The following is a 25,272-nucleotide window of genomic DNA, read 5'->3' as shown; positions in this document are numbered from 1 at the left end:
GCCCCATAGAGATCCCTGGTGCCTTTCCCGCCATGTGAGGACACAGTGAAAAAGAGAGCCCCTCACCAGACACCAAATGTGCCAGTGCCCTGATCTTGCAATTCCCAGACTCCAGAACTGTGAGGAATAAATGTTTGTTGTTTGTAAGCCACCCAGTCTATGGTATTTTTGTTACAGCAGCCAGAATGGACTAAGACAAGTCCCTCCTCCCCATGGCCACATGCAATACTCTGAGAGTTGAGCTGCTGTTCTTTTCATAGTAGATTCTGCAGGAGGTAGGAAAGCCAATAACCACCAAAGAAGGGGAGTTCATAAACCATCTCTCACATCCCTCAAACAGTGGTTCCTAACCTATGTGTGTATCAGAATCAACTGAGAAGTTTCTCTTAGTACCCAAGGACAGACCCCAGCCCAGATTTATTGATTCAGAGTTTTAGGTGATTCTGATGCACATCTCTGGTTTAGAACTATTGGTTTAGAATCTCAGAGGTTGTCAGGGATACAAGAATAGCACCTGGTATGTCTGCCCAAACTCCTCCTGCACCCTAGACAAATATCACTAATTGGTTGCTATACTCTTACTCACTGAGCCTGTATTCACTCAAAATCCTTTTCTTGAAAAAGCTTTTTAAAAAAATTGTAGTAAAATTACACGACATAAAATTTACCATTTTTTACGTGTCTAGTTCAGAGGCATTAAGTACACTCACACTGTTGTGCAACCATCACCATCCATCTTCAGAACTTTCTCATCTTCCCCAGCTGAAACCCACTGAACGCTAATTTCCCATTTTCCCCTCCCCCAAGCCCCTGGCAACCACCACTCTATTTTCTGTTTCCATGAGTTTGACTATTTCAGGTACCTCAAATAAGTGGAATCATACAGTAGTCATCCTTTTGTGACTGGCTTATTTCACTTGGCATAATGTCTTCAAGATTTATCCATGTTGTAGCAGGTGTCAGAGTTTCCTTCCTTTTTAAGGCTGAATAATCCACTGTATGTATAGACCACATTTTAGCCATTTATCCATCAGTGGACACTTGGGTTGCTTCCACCTTTTGGTTGTGAATAATGCTGGCAAAAACTTGGGTGTAGAAGTAACTGCTCGAGTCCCTGCTTTCACTTCTTTTGGGTATATATCCAGAAGTGGAATTGCTAAATCATGTGGTAATTTTATGTTTAATTTTTTTAAGAACTGCCATACCATTTTCCACAGAGGCTGCACTATTTTACTTCCAAAAAGCAATGTATAAAGGTTTCAAGGTCTTCACATCCTTGTCAACACTTGTTATTTTCTGCTTTCTTTGGATAGTATCCACTCAAATGGGTGTGTCAGAATCCTTACCTGAGTGCTTTATGAGCCATTATCAATTGACCAGAGTTGACAAATGAGATGAAAGCCATTTGTTATTTCTAAACTGTGATTGTGAGATTTCTATACTTTTCAAAGTGAAATGACTGAAGAATTTACCATGTGGGGATAGTCACAGTGTTATTGGTGCCATCTGTATACATGGTCCACTGTTTGAAATTGGGGAGAGGAGGAGGATACCAGGAGAATGGACACCGGGGCTGCCATATGCAAATTTGCCAGGTGATGGAGGTTAGGCCTGAGAAAGACTGCATACAACAGCAACTGGGGGACATTCTGATATCAGCCCCAGGCAAACCATCAAATCCAAGAACCGGGGGATAAGGGAGTGTGAGGGCTGTCCCCATATCCTGGCTTAAGTGGTTAAGAGGATTTCTTTTCCTCTTCTTTATTCTGTTTTCTTCCCTCTACTCTACTTCTTTATTGGCTATGAATCCATGCTTTGAAATATCCATGTTTCATAAAAAAAGGGGAAACGGAATATATGTACAGTAAATATACATTATTTGCTTGCATGTGGATGAAATCTCTCTGGAAGTATACATGTAAACCAAGAACAGTGGTTGTCTCTGGGAGGGGAACTGGGAATCTAGGAGACAGGATGGGAGAAGACTTTTCTTTTTATATATCCTTTCATATGTTTTTATTAAAATTTTGACTGTGGAAATATATTCCATCCTCTTTCCAATGTGCATTTCTGAGGTGCTGACACCAGAAAGTTCCAACTCCTTCCCAGACTCCCTTGAAGCTGGGGATCAAGAATAAGGTTCTGCCAATTGCATGTGCTTTCATGAGCTGTAAGAGATGGAAGTGGGTGAATGCCATCTTCCTGCTGCTTTAGGCTGCGGTTGCTGACAAGCAAAGTCATGGGCGTTGAGAGGCAACTGTGGTATAGGTGGTGACAGCTGAACACTTTGTTCTAGTGCCCAGTCACCAGCTGCCTGGGTGCTGCCATGAGGTAGTTATGGTAGTAAGTTACCTCCTGATCCTACGTGCTGATCCCTGGATCGAAGCTACATGTGCTGTTTTTGACTTCAATACCTTCAGTAGCAGCCTCCCAGCTCCCTGAATTCCTGCTAAAGACAGAGGCTGTAGCTCCCCTGGCAGGCGGGTATTGGAAATTGCTGGAGCATTCTGGAAGTCATGCCTAGAGACCCACCAGGAGTTCATTCCCCTCATCCTTCCAAAAGATTCTGTAAGCACTGCTTCTTATTATTCCATTCTGCTTAAAATACCTACTGTGGTTTCTATTTCCTGCAATGGAATTGAAATGGAATATTAAACATTTAAATAAAAATTAGAAAGTCATCACTAAAAAAAAAAATTCAATTCTCAAAAAAGAGTAGTAGTGCCACCAAAGTTCTTGATAGTGTGCTACCAAAGATGCTTGGGCTTTATTTTTTTAAAAAACCCTCACTATCTTGGTAAATCAACTACTTAATGAGTACCTATTGGCTTAATAGATGAGGTAATTTAACAGTTACCTTGTCAGATTAGAAGTAAATGTCTATATGAATATGTGAGAAGGTGTGTGTGTGTGTGTGTGTGTGTGTGTGTGTGTGTGTGTGTGTAAAGAGACAAGACACAATTTATGTTTCCAATAAAATCCTGGCAGTACAAGACATATCCAAACACTTCTTGTTCTTCATTTTTATTTAACTCAAAATAGCTAATAACAAAAACATTTAAAAAATATCTCCAACACTTGACTATTCAGTCATTTTTGGTTGATGACACTTAATTATTTAGTTCTTGCTTATTTCCAGCATGTAGTAACACATCTATCATAAATAAATCTCTAAGAGTCTGCAGCAAGCTTTAAACCTGTATATTTAGATCCTAATCAAAAACCATGATTTAATTATTAGTTTTATATCTAAATATTTTTCTCCCACACAGAAGCTTATTAACTAATAACCATAAATAGGCTAGCTATTAACTGGTTTTCAAGGACATGTCCAAATGTGGCACATATATACAGGCTGCATATATGCTTTTATCCTTTACTACTCAAAATGTGAATGCCTGTAAGATGTACAGTGGAGTTATATCATAAACACATTTAATTCAGTACATGAGATCAGTGAAAAGGAAACGATAAGGAATAAGGAAAATAACAATCAATCTGGCAATTATATACCACCTATTCAATGAATGGATGCCCTCAAGTAAACCAAGATGAGTGTTGTCAGTCTGGTGTTCCCTCAGTCACTGTAAGTTCATATCTGTCTCTTAGAGGGCAAGCATCTTGCAAGGCTAAGTATCATTCTAGTGTTTAAAGTTATGTGTTTTTTCCTACAAAATAGCCCCTAAACACCAACAACTTCAATTGGTCTTCAATGGAAGAAACAGTTACCTCTTCCAACACTGGAGGAAAAACTGGCTGCCGTGGATGGAGACTTCCAATATGGTACCATTCTAAAGGGCTTTCAAGGATAATCTTGGGACCCCATTTTATCTTACGTGCCGACATTAGAAGCTAACCCCCGGATATGACGCAGCCCCACTGTAATGTAAATTAAAATGCCATGATTTTAAAAATGCCCTAATATTGTCAGTATAATTTCATTCCCAGTTTAGTTCCTTCCTCACATTTGGCACAGTGTGTTTCTGTGATGCTCTCCTGGTGCCAGCACTTCAGAATGTTACCCATCACTGGCTGAGAAAAATCTCATGATGAAAAGATTAGTGTGTCATAAAATCTGAACAAAACAGCTACCAAAGTTGATCAGTCTCACCATGATTCGGGATAAGATTTCCAATTAGCAAACGGTGTGACTGAAGCAGAGAGTAACTGTTTTGCTACGCTCGGAGCTCCCAAAGATCTTTAGCTTTCTTTTCCTGGGTTTCTAAATTGGCAGCTACATTCTACTTCTTAAACACTTGGCCTTAACCTCAGCACCGCCCTGGTTCGGTTTCTATTTTTAAAAGCACCATTCTAATGGAAATGTCCCTGCTCTGAATTAAGCTGCCGCTGTGAATTTTACCACTAGCGAGAGCCATCATGTCATAGAGTTTAGGTTAATTTGGTAGGTATCGATTTCCTTGACTACGACTTCGAAACTTGCTTCAGCTTCTTCTAGCCATGGAGGATTTCTACCTGGGCTGTAGATGAGGGTAAAATATCCCATGGAGAACTCCTTCAATAACCACATTTGGAAAATCTGAAAAACAAAAGTAAAACTGCTTTTCTTATGGACATCAATAAAACACACGTGCATCTCCTAGAACGAAACAAGGTAAGGCCTAGGCATAACTCGGGGATCTGCATCACCATACAGTTTGCCCTTGTTTCGGACGTGCCATCAGTCATGCTGCTTCGGCCTCGAGCCACGTGAGTGTACCACCAGGCGCTGCAGGAATACACGGCCAGATTTGTAGCTTATTGATTTAAGGGATGTTCTAATGGTTAATGCTGCTAGGCCCCAGCTCTTTATCTGAATGTTTTCTCCCAAGGAAGATGGATTACACTGGCAATTCAATTTCTAACAAAATCTCAATATACTTGAAGGAATTCTAAGATTTCTACTGGGAATACTTTGCTGCAGTTTTTCCGCTGTGGTTTACAGTGGCGTTTAGTCCAAGTGGTCTTGAGTATGCTTGTTCTATTATACTAGCTTCTAGAGAGCAGGAGGACAGGGGCCTGCCTTCCTAACGTAAAAGGGCAGATTCCTGACAAAAGCCACACTTGTCAAACTTGAAAAATCAGCTACATTTTTATAGGAAATGCAAAGGAAATTCAGAGGTGTATGTTATGTTGTATCTCAGTTTAGTCATCACAGCAGGTAAAATATGAACAGATAAGTTGAACAGGAGAACCGATCTATCACACGGTTCAGAATTTTCATTTATAAACTTTAGTCTGCACATAATTATATCTAGGATTTAAATAAATATAGTGATTATATATGGAAATTAAGTGGCCCAATACTTTGAGCTTCCAAGTAATATGTTCACTGATTAATTCAACCTCTACAGAGTACCTACTACATAAAACCACTTACAAGGGGATTGGACCTCATCAGGCTCTTGGAGGAGAGGGCTCAGGAGAGGGCGCTGACCAGGTGGAAAGTCTGTGGCAGGCAGCAGCCTGAGGCTAGTGTAGCAAGTGGAGTGGCTGTAAGGGCAGGGGGGCAATTCAAGCCTGGTAAGAATGGACAGGAATTCTGGCTTTATCCGAAAAGCAGTGAGAAGCTACTGAGGGATTTCAAGCAGAGTGAGACAGCAATGAGTTGTTTTGAAAAGATGACTGTGGCTGCCATTCAAAGAGCGACTGGAGCAATTTCAGAGTGGTGATGGATTGGATGGTAGTAGTGAGGGATTTCATAACAGTACCTACTTAACAGGCTGTTGTAAAAATTGATGAATGAAACAAAGTGCTTGGACCTGAACTTGGTACATCGTAAGTACCAGCTATTATCACATGCCAAGCACTGCCTAATTACTGGGAATTTAAGTAACAGTGCCTGCCACGGAACTTACATGCTAGTCAGGGAGTCAAGTGAATAAACAAATAAAATGTGTTTTTAAAATATCTCCAATACGCAAGTACTCAATTACTTTTGGTTGATCACACTCACTTGATTTCTTAATGTTTGCTTTTACCCAACATGAAGTCACATAATTTTTAATAAAACATATCTTTAAAAGTTTGCAGTGGACTTACACCTACATACTTAGATACCAATCAAAAGCAATGACTCAGCTAAGTTAATTTTAATTCCAAACACATTTCTCACACGCAGACGTGTATTGATACCAATAGCCATAAATGAAGCTGTTGATTAATTTTCAATAAAATGCCCAAATTAGACATATTACACGCATCAGCATATATGCATTTATCCTTTACCACTCAAAATATAAGAGTCTGCTTAAGGTTAGTGATATCATAAGCTTATTTAGTGTAAACATTTTGATCCAAATCAGTAAGTTCAGCAAAAAGGACAAAAAGGAAAACAACATGAAATACTTTGGGTAATTCTACAGCACTCTAATAGGTCAAGCAGTGGTTTAAAGGCAAGGAGAAAAAGTAAAGCAGGGCACGGGGCCAGAGAGTGATAGGGGACGGGAAGGTGAAGAAGGACCTTTGTGCAAAGATGCCATTTGAGTGAAGTGGTGGAGCAGCCAGCTGTGAGGGTGTCTGGATGAAGAGCAATCCCACAGAGGGAACAGAGCATGCCCAGACCCTGTGCTCACCGTCCAGCAAGTGCTAAGCATATGCCAGATGCTGGAGATTTAGAGGGTGAAGGTGACAGAAGGAGAGAGAGAGAGAAGGCAACACAATTTGTGATCATTGTTCTAAAGGAAGCAAATAGGGCGCTCTGATAAAAGTGAATGGAATAGAGATATTTTATAATGAGTCCACCAACGAGTAACTGATGAGATAATCAGAGGTCTTTTTTTTTTTTTCTCATCTGTTACAGTTTACTCCACTCTAAACTGGATTTTGGCTTCATTCCATGTATCATTTGATACAATGTCCATCACTGCTTAAATTACTCAGAAAACTGCCCTTGCCTTTGCTTCCCTTTGAGAGGTGATGAGAAGGAATGTGATTTGGGAAAGGTTTTGCTGGTTTTCATTTATTTTTATAAACATCTATTGTGAAGCTTAAAAAAAAAAGTAAGGGGGTGGAGGGGCTCTTGGAGGCTACTTGAAAGGAGAGCCAGCAAAGGCTCCCTGAAGATGCACCTGAAAGAGGAGAGGGCCAACAATGTGTGAGGACAAGAGGGTTCCAGGAGGAGGAAGCAGCAAGTGCCCTGCGGGGAATGAGTTCAGCGCATCTGAGGCCCAGAAAGAACTGCAATGTGGCTGGACCAGAGTGTGTGAGGGAGTCCCGGCAGACACGTGGGCCAGGGCCAGCCCAGGGCGGGCCTTGTCAACCACGGTGAGAGTCTGGGGCTCACAGAGAGGGTTGGGATGGAAAAACAGTATTGTGACGCAGCTGTATACTCAAGGCCATCAAGGCCACAGCAAGGGGATTGTTCCAAAGAAAGTAAAACGAGAAGAGCAGAGGGTCTAGGACTGCCTTCAGGAGAGCTGCCAGAGCCTGGAAGAAAAGCAGGAAGGTGGGAAAGCCAAGGGGAGATAGTGTCTGAAGGAGGGGAACGTGGTCACCAGTGGCTAAAGTTAATGAGAGGTCAAGGAGGAGGACTGAGAAAAGTCCACGGAGTTTAGCCACACTGCAGTTGCTGGGAACCTGAGCCAAAGTTATTTTGAATTCCCCAGAAAACTCAAAACGAAGGCCAAAAAGCATATGCTAAGAGAAGAATGTTTTATTTTTAGCATTTTATATGAAGAAAGTGTTTAACTCAGAATTTTAAAGACAGACACTCCTCTGATTTTTATGGGTGTCAATGTATCTGTGAAGGTACTTCCAGATTCTGTACCTGGAACAGTTAAGAGGCCTTAGAACACGAACATGTGATGCAAGTAAAATTTATCTTTAAATTAAATGCTGAAGAGTTGCAATAATGTATCACTAGTATAATACTTCTAAGACAATAGGAATCTGATTTATGACATGGGCTCAGCCAAAGTTCCACAAAAGGAGATGTAGTGGCTGGCTCTCTCATACTTCGTTCCGTCCTTTACATCAAATTCATGATTGACATTTACTCTCAAGGAGGAATCCCCTTTCTGTGCAAGTTGCTCAACTACATCAATATTCTACCAATGATCCATACCTCTTATTCTTTCTAACTCCAGACATTCGCCCCTGAGGCTCTTTCCCAGAAAGTTCCTCCCGTTCTTCATGGTCAAGCCAAGTGCACAGCACATGCTGCTTAAGAAGCTGGATGAATTGGATTTAAGGATCATAAAATATCTTCCCTCTTCCAGGAAGCATCGTGGCTACTCCAGTCCACAGTGATCGTTCTACTCTCTACACTTTTATAGGAATTTCAGTCAAATGCTTAAAATATCTGAGCAGAAACAATACCTGGAGAAAGTACTTGTGGAACCATTTTTAAAAGCTAGTAAGACTACTTCATAAAACACTGCCCCATACAGAGTGAAGTAAGTCAGAAAGAGAAAAACAAGTATCGTATATTAACGCATATATGTGGAACCTAGAAAAATGGTACAGATGAACCGGCTTGCAGAGCAGAAATTGAGACACAGATGTAGAGAACAAACGTATGGACAACAAGGGGGGAAAGCGGCGGGGGGTGGAGGTGGTGGTGTGATGAACTGGGAGATTGGGATTGACATGTATACACTGATGTGTATAAAATTGATGACTAATAAGAACCTGCTGTATTAAAAAAAAAAAAAAGGAAGTTCATTTGGTTGAGATAAAAAGACCACTGCCCACTTAATCTAGACTAGGTTACATCATGAATATTTGTTAAATGCAACATCTTGTTAACATAATATCAACTAACACACCAGGTATATTTCTTACACATGGGAAGCAAATGTTAAAGAAAGGGGATTACTCCTCACTGAAGGGATTTTATAGAGAAAATACTACGAGACCATATTCATGTGTGGTTGTATAGCAAAGGCAGCTTTCTTCTAGAACGTCCCTCAACAGAGCGGGGCTGTGTCCTAGTCGGCCTTCTTTAAACTGATAGCTAAGTGGGTGATCTGAGCACACAAGCATCCCTGCCACAGAGAACAGTCCCCTCTCTCTTGCTGGTGATAAGGTTTTATTGTCAGAATGTAGGAATGGTGTCCATAGATAATTTATCTATTGCTATTTAGCTGCTATGCTATTTAGTTACTCTCAGAAACAAAGGCTGAAAATTCACTATATGCAAAGAGCACAGAAGGAGAGATTAGGCAAAAAGGGATCCACCCACCAGACCTGTGAGACTGGGCAAATCAGGGACCTCCCTGAGCCCCAGTTTGCTCAGGAGCGAATGATGATACCTGCCCTGCCTATTTCATGAGGTTGTTAAGGAAATTAAATGAGCTAATGTCTGAGAATGTACTCATGAAGAGCTGCATATCAGAACACTTTGAGAGGGACTCTGAATCATTTAAATTTCTAGGCACAAAGAAAGGACTCAGGCTAAAATACCAAATTACATTTACGCTTAAATTAATTCATTATACTTAAAGATACAACTTTAAAAATGTGTATCTGACTGTCAAAGATGCTGTAATCTAAATGGAAATGGAGATACACATGCAACGTATATACATAGCTTTTGGAAAGAAGCATTTTAAAAAAGGACCGGAACCTTGGATTCAAACCCTAGATAAAAACCAGCAGAAGCCAAAATAACACCACCCCCAAAATTAAGGACAATAAATCCCTTTCCCTCTTATTACTCTAATTCGAAACAGTCTGGCAAGAGAGAAAGAAAAATTACATTTCCTCCTGAAAGGCCTGCCCCAATTAAAATTCTGAATGTCTCTTACACCAAGAGCACTGGTTTATTGGCAGATTATTAAGCCCTGGCCAATGTCACTCTGTTAGACCTGTATTAAAAACGTGGTTTATGTGGTGTAGGGTCAGATCAGTAAAGAGCTGTTAGCAGATGACAGGTTTGATTACCGCTGGCTGCAGGCAAGACGTATGGATCCCTGAGGAACAGCAGCACCGGCTGGTGGGACAGTTTGCTGGAAAGGTCAAGAACAGGCATGTCAGCATCAGGGGACGATGGTAAACAGAAAACACTACAAACTAGCTTTGAGGGGATCAAACTGCTGTGCAGGGACACCTCAAGGTTTATGTATCTAACGGTACGGGTGAATAATAGCAAGCAGAGCTGGAGGAACAAACCAGCAGTGCGCTCATCTTCTAAACATGTCTTTGTGGAATTTGAAGCAGATATACAATCTATACCATAAATCACTGCTGCAAAGTGATTTTTTTTTTTAAATCTTGTAGTACGATTATTGATGAAATGTATTCTTATTACTTGTATGAAATCATGTAGGACTTTATTCCTCTAGCCTTAAATAGAATGGTTACTTCTGTAACTTCCCATCAAATATTTATCATCTTAAAATCAACTTTCTAGCAAAGGTTTTCAAGAAAACCTTGACTTGAAACAATTAGATGATGGTAAGTAAATGTTTAACAAAACCTTAGTCTTATTCTTGGTTTGTATAACTCCTGACTGAATGGTGTTTGTTCTTACCTTGACTCTTCAGATTCTGTCTCGTCAAAAGATCTAAATTTTTTTTAAAAAAGAAAAGAAGACCATAAAAGTTGGGTCAGTATTTATGTCAACAAAGGAAGAAATAGCCAGTATTCTTAGAGCTCTGAATTGGGAGACATTTTGAAAAGAGACTTAGGTATTTTCCCAGTCACAGCATGGCTGATGCCTCATTCTAAGGAACCCCAAGGCTGCAATATTCTTGAATTTCAGTTTTCCTGGAGATGACTCAGAAATCCTATGGTTTTGCTTTTGGACTTATATAATGGAGAAAAGATTTCACTCATTTCATTCCCACTATCTCTTCTTAAAAAATACACAACTACATATGAAGCCCAACCTCCCAGCAAATGCACCAAGCTGGAACAGGAAGCACTGACCATACACATGACTTGGTGAGTGCGGTGTACGATTCTTGTTCTGAGGTGACTGAAAAGTGGCCCCGAGTAAACACTGCTGGTGAGGGAGCTGTGACAGGTGTTAGCCTCTCATCCAGTGGATGGCTGGGTTTTTTTAACACAACTTTGGGTGTGGTTAGCTTGAACATCTTGTAGTTAGTGTGAGTCATTCAGGCAGGTCTGGAGGCAGCAAGAAAATGGATAGAACCCTCTCCCCACCTTGGATCTGCAGAGAGTTTGTGATGACATGGTTCTTTGTAAATAGATTTAACATGTAAGAGATGTTGCCGACTGCCTTCGGAGGCCAGATCAACACAGGTGCCCAGAGCTGGGCGAGTGGCTCGTTTCAGAGTTAATGCTTTAGGAGAACTTTTCCCAGTTGCTGCTGGTATCAGATGTCTGGTTTCTTGGTAGAGAGGGGTTAGGATCTGCCGCCCCCCCCCCCCCCCCCCCCATTTAGAAGTTCCTGAGGGAGAGGCAGCAGGACAGTGGGGAAAGAGCTTACGCCAGAGGCCTGGGCTCTGCCAGCTCCAAGGTAAGCGACCTTAGGAAAGGCACTTTACTCCTGTGTCTCAGTTTGCTCAACTCTAAAATGAAGCGAGTTGGATAAAATCACTTCTAAGATCATTGACAGCTTTAAAAATGATATGAATGAATGTGCCAAGGGGATACAGACTTTGCACAAGTATTCACAAATAAACATTAGTCTCTAAATAAGCTATCTAGATTTATAATTCCCATCATGTAACACCATTCCATATAAAAGTATAATTTAAAAAGTCAATTCTTCAAGTTTAAACCTGAATTAATGAGTGTTGGTCACCTGGCCACAAGACTCAGGAGCAATTCCTTTGACTACAAGCAGGGGGCGAGCGAGTGCTGTCCCAAGCCAAAAGAATGGGTGTGGCCAGGTTGGCCCTCCGCACCACCTGTGTTATCTGTTAGGCCAATAAGTGATTGAAAAGTAACTTAAGATACATGTCCAATAGGTAAACAACTCTTACCCACAGCTCTCTGCCTTTGGTAGAGAGGGCAAATGTCGCACATTTAGGAAATCAAGGAACAGTTTGGGAAGTTCTTCGTTTTCTAAAATGACAGCCTGTGAAAGCAGAAAACAATTAGAAAGTGAAGTTTGCTAGGCGATCAATCAAATAAACTATTTTGAAAAGTCATAACCATCCATCAAAGTTCTTACCAGCATTATTACCCAAAATCAAAATTACCCATTTCACCCACCAAGATTTGAGGCCAACACACACGTTATTCAGTGTCAGCAAATGCTCCATTCTATCTATTCTTTCACCCAAGCAGCCATTATAGAGCATCTACTATATATACTTCAGATGCTGACGGGCGGCAAGACAGCCAGGCGCCAGGGAGACACAGTTCCTGCCTTCATGGAGGTACTAATCCAGAATGAGTATTTAAAAAACCTGGGAACATCAATAATACTGCCAAGAGAGTTACATCAGGTTTTCCTTATTTAGTGATAAAGTGATCTGAAATTGTGTGTGTGTGTGTGTGTGTGTGTGTGTGTGTGTGTGTGTCTATCTACAAGAAACCACTACTGTTCAGGAAATACTATACACGGCTTTTTTAACTGGAAGATTTAGTCAAGATCCTTCAGCTAACACCTGTTTCAGCAATAGGATCAACTGACATTTATTGCTATTTGGACAGCTCCACTTAAAGGGTCAGTAACAGTTTCACCACTAAGTGTAAATCAGTGTATATGCTGAAAAAAAAAATCTATAGAGTTCTTCCATTTAGGGAGCTCTGCTAAATGGCTGCCATAATGGCATAACCATGTCAGTTCTCAGATACCCAAATTATGCAATTTCAAGGAGAGATCTAATAGAGAACGGTAAGAGTGCATTCTCATATATATTTAGTTTTGAAAGAGTCTGCCAGAGCAATGACTGTACATTTGCTCCCCCCGCCCTTTTTTTTACAAAGACCACGGGAAAAGCATCAGACGTTGTGCAATAATCTCTAAAATTAATGTAACTATTCTTAAGGGTCATTTTTATAATTTACCATGGCTTTTTTCCCCCCAGTAAGTACATATTATTTAAAAAACAATGAGAATTGATGGACATATATACACTACCAAATGTAAAATAGATAGCTAGTGGGAAGCAGCCGCATAGCACAGGGAGATCAGCCCGGTGCTTTGTGACCACCTAGAGGGGTGGGATAGGGAGGGTGGGAGGGAGGGAGATGCAAGAGGGAAGAGATATGGGGATATATGTGTACGTATAACTGATTCACTTTGTTATAAAGCAGAAACTAACACACCATTGTAAAGCAATTATACTCCAATAAAAATGTTTAAAAAAAACAAAAAAAAACAATGAGAATTGATGCTGAAATGTCATTCACTCAGCTGATCAGGAACAGCTATGCAAGGTGATGCAAAAGATACACAACACGTGAAAAAGGTCAAATTGTGTGTTTCTTGTATACACATAATTCTATATAATGTATTGTTTTTAGCCATAATTTACATCTGGAGCTGCCCATTCCTCACCATGCTTTGGAATTCTGTTACTCAGTTCAGGACATATAAATGGAATAAGCTACTACAGAGATCACCAGTGCTAGCACACTGACCTCTGTACTATACTAGTGCTCAACCATCCTGCTGTTCAGTTCCTAGAGAGGGGTAATCTGGAGATCCAGCCTTGTCTGGGGCTCTTACTATTCCTTACATGGCCATTGTACCCACTGAAGTTTAAGAAATAAAAAAGAGGAAAATAAAGATATCTGGGGTAATACTTTATTCGTTAAACAAATATTTACGGAGCACCTATTATGTTAGGCACTGGGATATGGCAGTGAATACTACAGGTCAGTAGAATGTGGGCTGGTGGAGAAAATTAGTGATAAACAAGTAAACACACACATAAGTTAAACTTGCCTTAGAATACAGTGACACAGAATCTGCACTCTCTAAATGCCTTCCCATCCATCCCTCCATCTTTCTAAAATGTTTACTTTTTTCTTGATTATAAAGTAGAAAAATGAAAAATTCATAAAATGGAGAGAAAAAAAAAACCCTCCCCTATCCAGGGGCATTCTTCCATTACTATTTCTGTTTCTTTCCTTCAATCCATTTGGCTTTCATCTAAATTTTTATCTATCCGAGAACATTTTTGGGGTGCCCAGAAGGTCATTATTTCAGTGTCCAAAATCAAAAGTTCTAGGAATCATGATACATATGAAGTTCGAAGGAATTGTTTTTGCCATAATACAAGTTGCAGTGATTATCAGCTTGTACTTGTAGATATCTATTCAAGAGGATAATACCTATTTGAATAATAAAGCTTAATGTTGTAACAAATACAGAGCTGTTCACCCTGGCAATAGTTTTAATTATGTGAACAAGTGGTAGCTTTCAGATTAAAAAAAACAGCGGAGGGGGTAACCATTATCTCCACCCCCATCTTTTAAAATAAATTAAATCAATAACAAGTGTGGGACACTTTTAATGACCTGAACTACTTAATTTCCAGGATCTTTAGACGTGTCATCCATCACTGCAGCATGGAGGAAGACATCTCTTGAGTGTTCGGTGGTGGTGGGGGGGGTTACTTTCGTTTTATTAATGCAAGATTTAGGGAATTTTAACAAGGTGAATTGTTTATTTGCCTTGACAGATTGGCTTACAACGCACTGACTACATCTACAGCGTGATCATTAATGACAAAAGACAGGCAAAAAGCTGTTTACACTGCAACACCGGGACAGGAATTAATCCTGCTCAACCTCCCCAGAGTACTCCAAATAGATGATCATGTTGTTTTAGGTCAGATATACTAGAAAAAAAGAATATCGAAAACTTCAAAAATTTGTGAGCATTTTTGTTAAATTGTTATTCGCAAATAATATTTCCTATAAAACAATGACCAATGTGGATTTCAGGATTTACAGTTGTAAGAAAGCAGCACTGGCGGGGGGAGGGTGTTAGTCAAGCTTTCGGTTATGCGGAGGGAATATCTCCTAAACTGTGCTAAGAAGGCTTGTAAGAAAATAATTAATACTTAAGCCCAGAGACAGAGTATAATAGAGTAGAATTTACCTAATTTAATACATATGTATAAGTGAAATGACTGTCATTAGTTAGTACAGAGATGCAACAGAGAAAATGTATTAGGTCAACCAAATCTTTTGGTTCAGAAACACATGACCACGTTCCATGAGTGACCCATCAGTGAAGTGGGGCCTCACAACTGTTTCATTTAAATCCTCTTCAGTTTCTTGAAAAGCTTCCGCTCAAGAAGAACCACTCCTTGACGCTGCACCCTGGGCCATCCCACATGCTTGGGACCCCGGTCTGGTCTAAATCACCGGACCTATTCACTAGATAAGCTTTTGATTAAAAAATAATAATAATAATAATAAATATATATATACAAACAACATTTTAAATATCAAATAATATTTCCCTGTTGTTTTAGCTTGCTTATCTTTATTTTTGATTTATCTTCAATGGTAAATTGAATGGTCATTTTCATTCTTTGCAGAGGCAAGTGGTGTAGTGGAAATATGTAGTTTTAGAGCAAGACCTGGGTTTGAGTATCTCCTCTGTCTACCTTAAAGGTCATTGTGAGGATCAGGTGATGTCTCCAAGAGTCTCTGGCATGCAATTAGCATTCGATAAATGTTAATTCTGTTTCCTTTGAACTTTTTTGTTGTATCAATTCTCAACCATCTATTTTATTGGTTTTGGAGGTTTGGATTATTGTCTATCTAACAAACAGAGCTTCTTAGTCCTCTACAATTCGTGGATCCCTTTGAAAATGATGAAAGCTGAGAATCTTGCTTGCTGAAAAATACACACACATATATAATTGTGCTGCCAGTGGTAGGGGGTCCAATAGGCCCCTGACAGCCCAGCCAAAGATGCCTGCTTGTAGCTCTGATGTGGCAGCAACGCTGCTGGGCACACTTTTCATTTGGCCTGGAGCCTGAAGCACTGCTGGGCCCATGCTGGATGCCAGCTCCCCAAAGGACACGCTAGCCTTCTTGTTGCAGTTTTCTACCTCTTTGTCAATTAGAACCCCGCTGGAGTGTGTGCTGCCTTGCTATTAGAATTCATGAGTGCTTTCAGCTTTAGGCTGTGGTTGAAAATATTTGTCTGGCCGTGTCTGGTGAAGGATTTTTTTCTTAAAGTCCAAAATCTACTGCTGTACCGGATTTAGAAAGCAGTTCATATTTATGGCTTCTACGTCTTCTAAATATAACTCTAGAATTCAATAAGCTGTGGTGTTGAAGGTTCCCAAAGTTAGCAAAAAAGGAGGGAAAGTAAGATTTAAACTCTATTTCTACAGAGTACAGCTGATGAAGCACTAGTATGCCACACCTGTTATGAGATGGGCATTTTTGAACCACTGGGCAGTGATAGGTCCCAGGCCTGGTGCTTTCTAACTGATTAACTAATTACTCTGATGGTAGAGTCCTGACACTGCATGCAAGTTGGAATGCATGGCTGGGTAGCTAATTTACACAGTAAAACGTCAGAATTCAAAATGAGCATAACAAGTTGAAGAAAAAATTGGAAATAATCCCATTAAATCTTACAGGTTAAAGTACTGAGCCAAATACTGTAAGAGGCAGAATTAATTAATCTCCAGATGCAAGTTGGAGAGTAGGTCACAAGTGCTGTTGGTCACAAGTGGTAGGTCAGCAAGAAAGTCCTGCTTCCACAAAGGTGTAAAATGAGCTGAGCAGTCCTCTCACTCCACTGAAAGCAATATTATTTAATCCCCAAGTAAAGGGAAATGAGAATAAACTCAGGAAGAGCTAGAGGCAAGCAATGAAAATGGCTAAAAGATTAAAATAGTGTCCATATGAAGAAGTCACTCAACAGTGGGTACCAAGCATGGAATGAGGTGGTGGAGGACCAAGGTGATAATGTGGTCTTTAAGTTAACTAACCATTCTGTTAAGGAGGGTGGCAGTTTCCAAAGCTGCTGGAACAAGAAGAAACTACTGTCCAAACCAGCAGAGAAGGAATCTATCTCTAGCTGAAGCCTGTGCCATAAAACTAGGAAAAGTGGCACATGCATGGGAAGAGTAGGAATCATAAGAGCTTCTAAATATCTGGGTTCTGAACATCTTTTAGTTGCTCTTTCATACACATGCAGACTGGAGATGCTACAGAATTAACAGAAAACCACAGTCATTTCCAGCCAACTTACCACTTAGGAAGTACACAGGCTGAAAATCAGGTTGTTATCAAGATGCACAAAGGAAATGGGGCTAAATCAAAGAACTGTAACAAGCGTGTGATACATTATGTAATAGACTTTGCTAAGACTATATCCAACTCTGATAAATATTAAAATGGGCAATTGAGTATACCTTGTAAGAAGAAAAAAATAATTATTATTCTTTACAACCATGTTACTCAGTTACAGAAGAATAAATAACTTTCCTTATTATAGACCAGAAATATCACTCTAAAAAAAGAATGGAAAAAAATTCTCTATGAAAATATTTACCAAAAAATTGCCTAAAGGGAGCAGAGAAACAATAGCATTGATAGCAGCATCCTTCTCCAGCTCAATGTTTACTCCAGGAGAAATGTCTCTTTTATTGAAAAGGTGCAATTATCATCATGTAACAGAAATCACAAAATCCCGATTTTTCTACATTATCAGCTTTATAAAATCATGTTCCCAAAGGATACCATTGATTAGTTGCACATGTTCTTTCTGTGACATCCCAAATACTTAATTGTCAGTTATCTTTTCTTCTTCAGTAAGTAAAATGTAGTCACAAAATTACAGAGGGACCTGTTCTGCCTTAACCTTCGCTAGATGCCATCATGCAGTGGAAAACACTGGTAAAATATCACAGGATAACGCCGTCCGGAAAGGGAGACATATAAACACTGTAATGATTTCCCATGAGTTTCCATTTTAGAAAATTGTCACTAAGGCGAGCATAAACGGTGACATATCTCCACCGAGGACACGGTGAAATCGAACGCTGGCATTCTAGTTAGGTCCAAACCTACCCAGCAGCCAATTATAACAGGAACGGAACATCTTGCTGAAAACTTGGACAAGACCACTTTGCTAACCTTCCAAGATCACTGCACAAAGCTGCGCTGTTTTCACTGATTTGATCCTTTTATTCTCTTTTCAAAACATTAAAAAAAAAACCCCACCACATTTCTTCCCATTGTCTATCAAGGTTTTTTAACAACTGCAAGGAACCGCTCAGTCACAAAAGCCAGGGTATTGAACTAAGTCGGGAGGTTTCCAAGAGTCCTGAAAGCTCTTTTCCTATTCCACCTTGTTTGGTTTGAAATGCCTGATGGTTGAGGTGACAAAGTTCATGACAGTTTTTCCTCTCTTCACCAGGAAAGATGCTTCACACCACACCTGCTTCAGAGGTGCAGCTAAGAACAGGGAGGGAGAAAAATCAATACCTCCTCACGGCAGTAAGTGGGCTGCCGTGTCCCTGTCCTCTGGGAACAAAGCCTACCAGCTCACAGAGGCTTTGCTGTCCTCAGTCCTCCACTTACCCTTCCCCAGCACTTGCTCACAATTTCACAAAATGAACCACAGTAAGGTTACCAAAGGAACACTTTTTTAAAAAGTCAGCTGGTAAATGGATCTAACGAAGGCTCATGACCACCTAAAAAATAAAAATCAGATGTGCTCTGAAGAACCCAGTGTACCACGCATCCTTCTTTGTGTGTGCCACCCTTCCCAAGACACGTCTCCTCGGTGTCTGGTGAAAACTGCACCATTCATAGATTCAAATAGATATCTGCTATCATTTCACAGGGCTTTACAGACTATCTTGCAAGAAATCTGAGGACTTGCACTAAAAGCTGAAGGCTGCTGACAAGGGCCCATTTAAAATGGTAAAGAATCTGTGCAAAGAAACAAACTCTTTTGGCTTCAGAAAGATTTGACAGAAGAAATCTAATTTCTGATAATATGGCTAAAAAGATACAACTAACCATGGAACAATAGCAACTGGAAAACCAACCATCTTTTGAAGTATTTTAATACCAAAATTTATGTCCTCTGTGTTTCTGGAATATCTATTCATAAAAAAGACATTTGTTTACCAGGTACTAAGTACAACCACTGGCACAATGGGGAACCAAACAAACATGGTCTTGTCCTCCCAGGACTTACAATCTAGTGGGGGAGATGGATGGTTTTCAAATAATCACAGTGATGAATGTGAGATTACAAACTGATATAAGTACCTTAAAGGGAAGTAAATCCCTTCTTTAAGCAACAGTAAAAAAAAGCACCCTATTAACCTGTGAAGTACTAACAAAGCTTCCCTGGGAAAGTGACCCTTGGGCTGGGAGTTGAATGAGCTAATAGGATAAAGGGAGTGGGGTATTTCAGATGCAAAGCACAGCACACTGTTCAAAACACAATGTGTTCAAAGACTTGTGGAAGGTGGAAGCGTGGCATTAGGAAAACTGAAAGGCCAGTGAGGCTGTGCCTGAGGAAACAATGAAGCTGAGCAATAAAGTAGGAGAGCCTGAGCTGGAGAGGTGGGGCAGGACTTCTGCGTCATGTGAAGGATGACTTGTATTTTGACTACAACTGGAACAGCAGTGGTGTTCCTCGGATCCAGTGACTGCATTATAGCCTCTCTTTGGCTGTCTCTAAACAGCCTCTTAATCTACTGAGTTAATTTTAACCATTAGATTTTCATTTCATATTTGGTTCCTTTTCAAATCTGCCTGTTCTGCTTTTCTTAGGTTCATGATCTTTTCTTATGCTTTCAATTATTTTAGACATTTTAATTTGGGATTTCCATTCAATTGTCCTTTTACTTGAACTTCTTGGGATTTAATCCTGTTTTTGTGTCTCTCACTCATAGCTGTTCATTTTCTTCTGTTTTGTAGTTTAGGTTCATGAGCTCATCTTCTGCAGGGCTTTATCTGTGGGAAAGGCTAGGCCAGGTTCAGGGAATGCCCCTCCCCACCCCCACAAGTGGTTTTGCTTCTGCTCTGAGGAAGTACAGCCCTGAATGAGATGTAGTCAGCTTTGTGAAATGATATATTAATTTTCTAGATTGGAGGCATGAGATCATGCAGATACAGAAACTATAAACCCTAAACTCTCATGAAACATGGTTGAGAAACTTTGTTAGGAAAACTTTTGTCCATATTCAATGGATTTTCATAGGCCAATGGTCTCCAAAGTGGGTTACAGAGATATGGAGAGTTAAATAAGATAATTAATTGTGATTCAGAAAAACAAATGTTAAAAAAGATTGAAAATATATAAGAAAAAGATTTAAAATAAAAAATAACAAAAAAAAAAAACTATCTTTTCTAATTTTTAATGGATTTATAGCAGTACATGTATAAAACATTATTAAATATGCATATATTGAAGTATTATGCTCAACTATTTTTTGATAAGGATATACAGTCCTAGGTCAATAGACTATTACTCTGACTACAGTGCATAAAGAGTTTATAAGAGCCAGTAAGGCCCAATCTATCGAAACAACACTACTGAAATAGTCTACCTTAGCCTTGGTTATCCTTTTACTAGGGTATAGCTCTATTATTAGAAATGCCCTTCCCACCTCTTCTCAACAGGCCAACTCCTACTTCTCCTTCAAGTTTCAGCTCAAGTGTTACCTCCCTTAGAAAACATTCCTGAGACCCTCAGGTTGGGCTAAGTTATCATTTTTTATGTGTGAAATAAAAGAATCATTTTATGTGATGTGATGATTAATACTGGACTGAGTCATATTAACTTTCAACGATTTTAACCTACCACATAAGGCAGTTTTCATATAGTTTATAACAACAATATTTATTTAACACCTGGTCTGTGCTGGGCTCTTTATCTTATTTAATTTTCACAAAACAATGACATACTTTCATTATTCACATTCTACCTATGAAGAATTTGGGGCTCAGAAAGTCTAAATCATCTGTACAAGGTTTCTTAAAGGGTAAGGGGTCAGGCAGGACTGGAACCTAGGTCTCCCTAGCTCTAAAACTACTAATCTACAGATGTACCTATTCACTGAGTCATTCATTCATTCCATAAATATTTACTGATGTTTATGCATGCACAACAGCACTGGGCTACATAGTTTAATTCTTTTCTTAGTAAATTTTATTGGAATCCTTTATCTTTTCCGATATATATTTTTCTACTGTATTTATAAATTTAATGGAACCCATAGATAAATTTAATGGAACTACTGAAATTTAGCTCCCTTAAAATACATTTCTAATTTTCTTTGGATTTAAATTTTTGCTTAACATCGCAACTAATTCTTATAAGTATATAAAGACTCCAAGAAGAAGAACAATAAATTCCATTAATTTCTGTCCTACATTAAAAAAAAAAATTGAGGATAAAGCAAAAGCAAAGACCAAAATTATCTGGCCTCACAACATTTCAAAACCTATTTGGCAACTTCTGACCTGTTCAATTCTTCTTTGACTGGGTAAAATGCTTTAAAGCCATATTTTACATACTTTTGATCCATTTAAATTACTTAACTATATGTTGAAGAACAGTGTGGCTCAATTACACATTATAGATAACACCAGATTTATGAGGCATTTTCTTGATCTTCAAATAGAGAAAAAAAAATTCTCAAAGCAATAATAAACTAGCTACTTACCTATAAGTCAAAACTAAAATCAGGGGACTAATACATTTGAATCAAATCATGTATTACAAAGCAAACCAAAACTGATTTAGTTATTCAAACAATATGGCAAGACACCGATTAAAATACAAATTATAGAATATGCTTATGGAAGTGCTATCTTTTTACTTTAAAGAAGAAATAGAAATCAGAACTAGGCTTGTAAGATGTTGCCTGGAGAGAGCCTCTGGAGATTGGTTTTTAATGAAAGATTTACAATTAGCATAGCCTATGTGTGTTGAGGAATTGATGTTTTTGAAGTGTTTAAAGTGCTTGAAAACAATTTGCTCTCTCAAGTTCCTTAAACATGCTCCCAACTATCTACTTTATTCCTCTGATTTATTTAGCATTCTCTTTCTTCACGTACTGTGCACTTTGACACAGCTCCAGCACAGCTGAGTTTCAAGAGGTGTAGTTTAGATCAATTAGGCCTTCCGAGGTATACACATTCTCACTGCACTATAGTAAGACATAGTGTACCGGGCAAATATCTTTCTAAAATTTTGAATGCAGACCACCAACAGTATTTTATATTTGTCCAGGTATAAGCACTGCATTGAGTCTCCTGTTTATATGCTAAAGTTATGCAACTAATGTTTTACATGAATTTAAGAACCTTGAATGAGGCTGAACTTGAAAGTTCATAGTGCATGGTACTCAGTGGGAACGCTTAGTGGGAAGCAGCTAGAGAGTGAGACAGAGACTTATTCTGAGATGCAGCAGCAAGTCCTCAGAGAAATGTACCAAAAATGAAAAGCGGCCCTTGTGGAGATGGTTCATAGGTCTAATGTTAAAAACAAGTCTATACAGGAAATAATAAAGGAAGTGGGGAAGAGGTCCTTGACCTCTTGGCTGCAACAAAAAATGCAGTTAATGAAATTGTTCACATAAAATACACAGGTGGGTTAACAGTAGCCCAAAAGGACTACACCAAGGGAGATGGAATACGACAGCATGAAAGAAGAGAGAGTGGGTCTATATGCACCTGGCTGCTAGTCACCGCATCACGTCCAAGCAGGAGCCTGTGCTCTCAGTCCATGGAAAGAACACACCTACTCTGGTCCTTCCCCCAAATCTGATGCTGAGATAAGTCCTCCCATAACTTGGAGTTAAATTATTGATGTCTATTTAGGGATTTACACTCAACAGTGAACATGGACCCTTTTCTGGGGGATTCCAGATTATACCAGCCTTCTTCTGATAGGCTCCCAGGTTTCCCAGGAAGTAGGCAGAGAATGACTGCAGGGAAAGCTACTCTACACTTAAGCTTGAATTCTCTGCCTGCCTGCTGCCACTGGAGGCTGTGGCACAGACTGTTGGTTGCCTACCCAAAATCCATGCTCCTCTTCTTCCTTATTAATGGAGCACCAAGTTTTGGTGGTGGTGGTGGTGGTGGTGGTTCTGGCAAATTGCCAAGCTAAAAAAAAAGCAAACGGGAATAACAAAAAACAATGACAATAACACCCCTCCCACATTTCCCAGATTCCCCTGCCACGTGTTGCAGACCTGGCCACTAAGATGTCAGTGGAGGTCACCGGATGGGAAAGACCCAAAAAGTTCCCTAGAAGTGAACAGTCAGGCTCTGCTGGCCCTCATCTTTTTCCTCATCTATTCACCCCTTTCCCCTCCCCTCTTTCCTGGAACATGAGTGTAGTTTCTGAGTTCATATGTTACCTTGTGATCATAAGGGAAAGGCCAAAAGAATCAAAGAGATCCAATCCCTGACGATCTTGAGCTACGGAAACAAACCCCACAATTGCCCACCACCGGTAACGCTTGAGGAAATAATATGCCTGAGAAAGAGAAACCCCACTTTTCGTTAAGTCCTTTTATTTGGACCGTTACCTGTGGTAGAACACAAACCCCTGCCGATACAGACTTCTTGCCTTCACAGATCATAAAGTCCAATTTTTGGCCCAAAGAGCAGAGTACTGGGTAGAATATTTTAACAAATAGAGAGAAGAAAAGGAAAAACCCAACTCTGCTATTTACTTTTAATTCACTATTTTAGTACTGGGTAGAATACTTTAAGAAGGAATGAAGGGAGGAAGGGAGGGAGGGAGGAAGGAAGGAAGGAGGGAAGGAAGGGGGAAAGGAAGGGGAGAGGGAAGGGGGGAAGGAAGGGGAGAGAGAAGGGGGGAAGGAAGGGAGGAAAGAACCAACCCTGATATTTTTATTTTTAACTTACTACTTTAAAAAAGTCCACAACATAAAGAATAGTCTACGAAAAAACAAAAAGCCATTAGATTCACACATACATTGCAGTGTCTATAACAAGCAAGAAAAGGACAAATACGTGAAAAACTTGTCTGCCTAACCTAACACAGCAGGTGCCAAGAACACACATTACCAAATAGTAAAGAAATTAAGCATACAGGTAATGAGACTAAATAAATAAAAATGTAAGCTGATTATCCAGAAAAATATCCTACCAAATCACAGACAGTATCCCTATGGAAATGGAAAGTGTTTCATTAAACTTATTTTACAAAGGATTGTCCAAATCACTGTAAAGTGACCCAGAGGGAATAATCTGGCATTGGCGGGTGGAAGAAAATACAATTCTACTTTAACTTTTTAATCACAAATTTTATGATCTTTTAACAGCTTCCTGTTAAGAGCAATTAAAGGGAGACAGCAAAGATTTACGCTGATACTCTAGCAAGTTAAAATGACTATATACATTTTCAAGCAGAAGTTTTATATTTTGAAGATCTTAGCAGTTTGAGGGTAAAACACTAATTTATTAAAAAAGAAGAAGAAGAAAAAGCTGGAAGATGCGCCTCTTCTGAAGATAACATTTTTGGATTCACTTCTGCTCCCTGCCCATGGCTGTCCCTGGTACACAGCCTGCTGAGAAGCCAGACATCACTGGGGTTAGGCAGAGATACTGGAGAAACACAAGGGTACAAATACAACAGAGGGACCAATGCACAACCTGGACACCTTGTCAGGCCTACACACTAACCATACTAGTCTACCAGACCAACCATCCCAGGTAGTGGTCTACTCAACCATGCTTACCCCCAGCCTGGCCCAGCTATGCCCCAGGGAGGGATCCAGGGAGGCACCAGGGAGCACCTGACAGGCAAGCTCCTATTTTCTGCCAGCAAATCTTTTTCGTGTATGTTTCCCCAAGGCTCAGCTGGGTGTCATCACCTGGGGCTGGCCACTGATCAAGTGAACACTACACCTTATTATCTTATAGTTACGGAGAAATGGTAAATAGGTTGTTTCTGTTTATAAGAATTTTATGCACTTTTGGACATTTATTCACTTAAATTGCTTAAAATTAATCATAGGTAAGTTTCTTAGGTCCTCCGTGCTTCAACAAGGTCAATAATATTATCTACCTCAGAGGTTGTAGTCGTGATGAAATAAGACTCATGCCTATAAAGAAACTGCTACAGTGCCTACTGTACTGTAAGTACCTAATAAATATTATTTATTATTATGATTCTTAGTAGTAGCAGTAATTTAAGATGAACAAAAATAATCTATCACAGAAGCTGAATAATTTAAAAAGTTGATTTAAAGAAAGTAAACATTTTCCTATATGGTTTTACTTGTGTCATTGTTAATTTTTTAAAAAAAGCTTGTGCTTTGCATAAGATCCAACTATCTCGTAACTTCCTGGCCTCTTAATGCATACACTAATGCATGCACACAGGCCAAAATATCTGTTTTATGGAATTTTTACACAGAACTCCTTTAG

The 25,272-nt window shown here is 39.6% G+C and overlaps 1 protein-coding gene across 2 annotated transcripts in view; it reads right to left on the bottom strand.

Annotated features, from left to right (window-relative positions):
• Positions 1–2,999: 2,999 nt before the first annotated feature.
• Positions 3,000–25,272, bottom strand: part of SNX24 (sorting nexin 24) — a 162,179-nt gene continuing 139,906 nt past the window's right edge. For both annotated transcript variants that reach the window (XM_067731566.1, XM_067731565.1), the window contains 4 exons: positions 11,892–11,986; positions 10,472–10,504; positions 9,883–9,947; positions 3,000–4,537 (listed from right to left, as the gene is read on the bottom strand). In XM_067731566.1, coding sequence (XP_067587667.1) covers positions 4,470–4,537; positions 9,883–9,947; positions 10,472–10,504; positions 11,892–11,986 — 261 coding nt within the window. In that variant the 3' untranslated portion in view covers positions 3,000–4,469. The remainder of the gene's footprint in view (positions 4,538–9,882; positions 9,948–10,471; positions 10,505–11,891; positions 11,987–25,272) is intronic.

Source organism: Pseudorca crassidens, chromosome 3, assembly GCF_039906515.1.
Source record: "Pseudorca crassidens isolate mPseCra1 chromosome 3, mPseCra1.hap1, whole genome shotgun sequence".
Classification (NCBI taxonomy): domain Eukaryota; kingdom Metazoa; phylum Chordata; class Mammalia; order Artiodactyla; family Delphinidae; genus Pseudorca; species Pseudorca crassidens.
The sequence above is the reverse complement of the archived record's forward strand: the minus strand, read 5'-3'. Positions and strand labels throughout refer to the sequence as shown.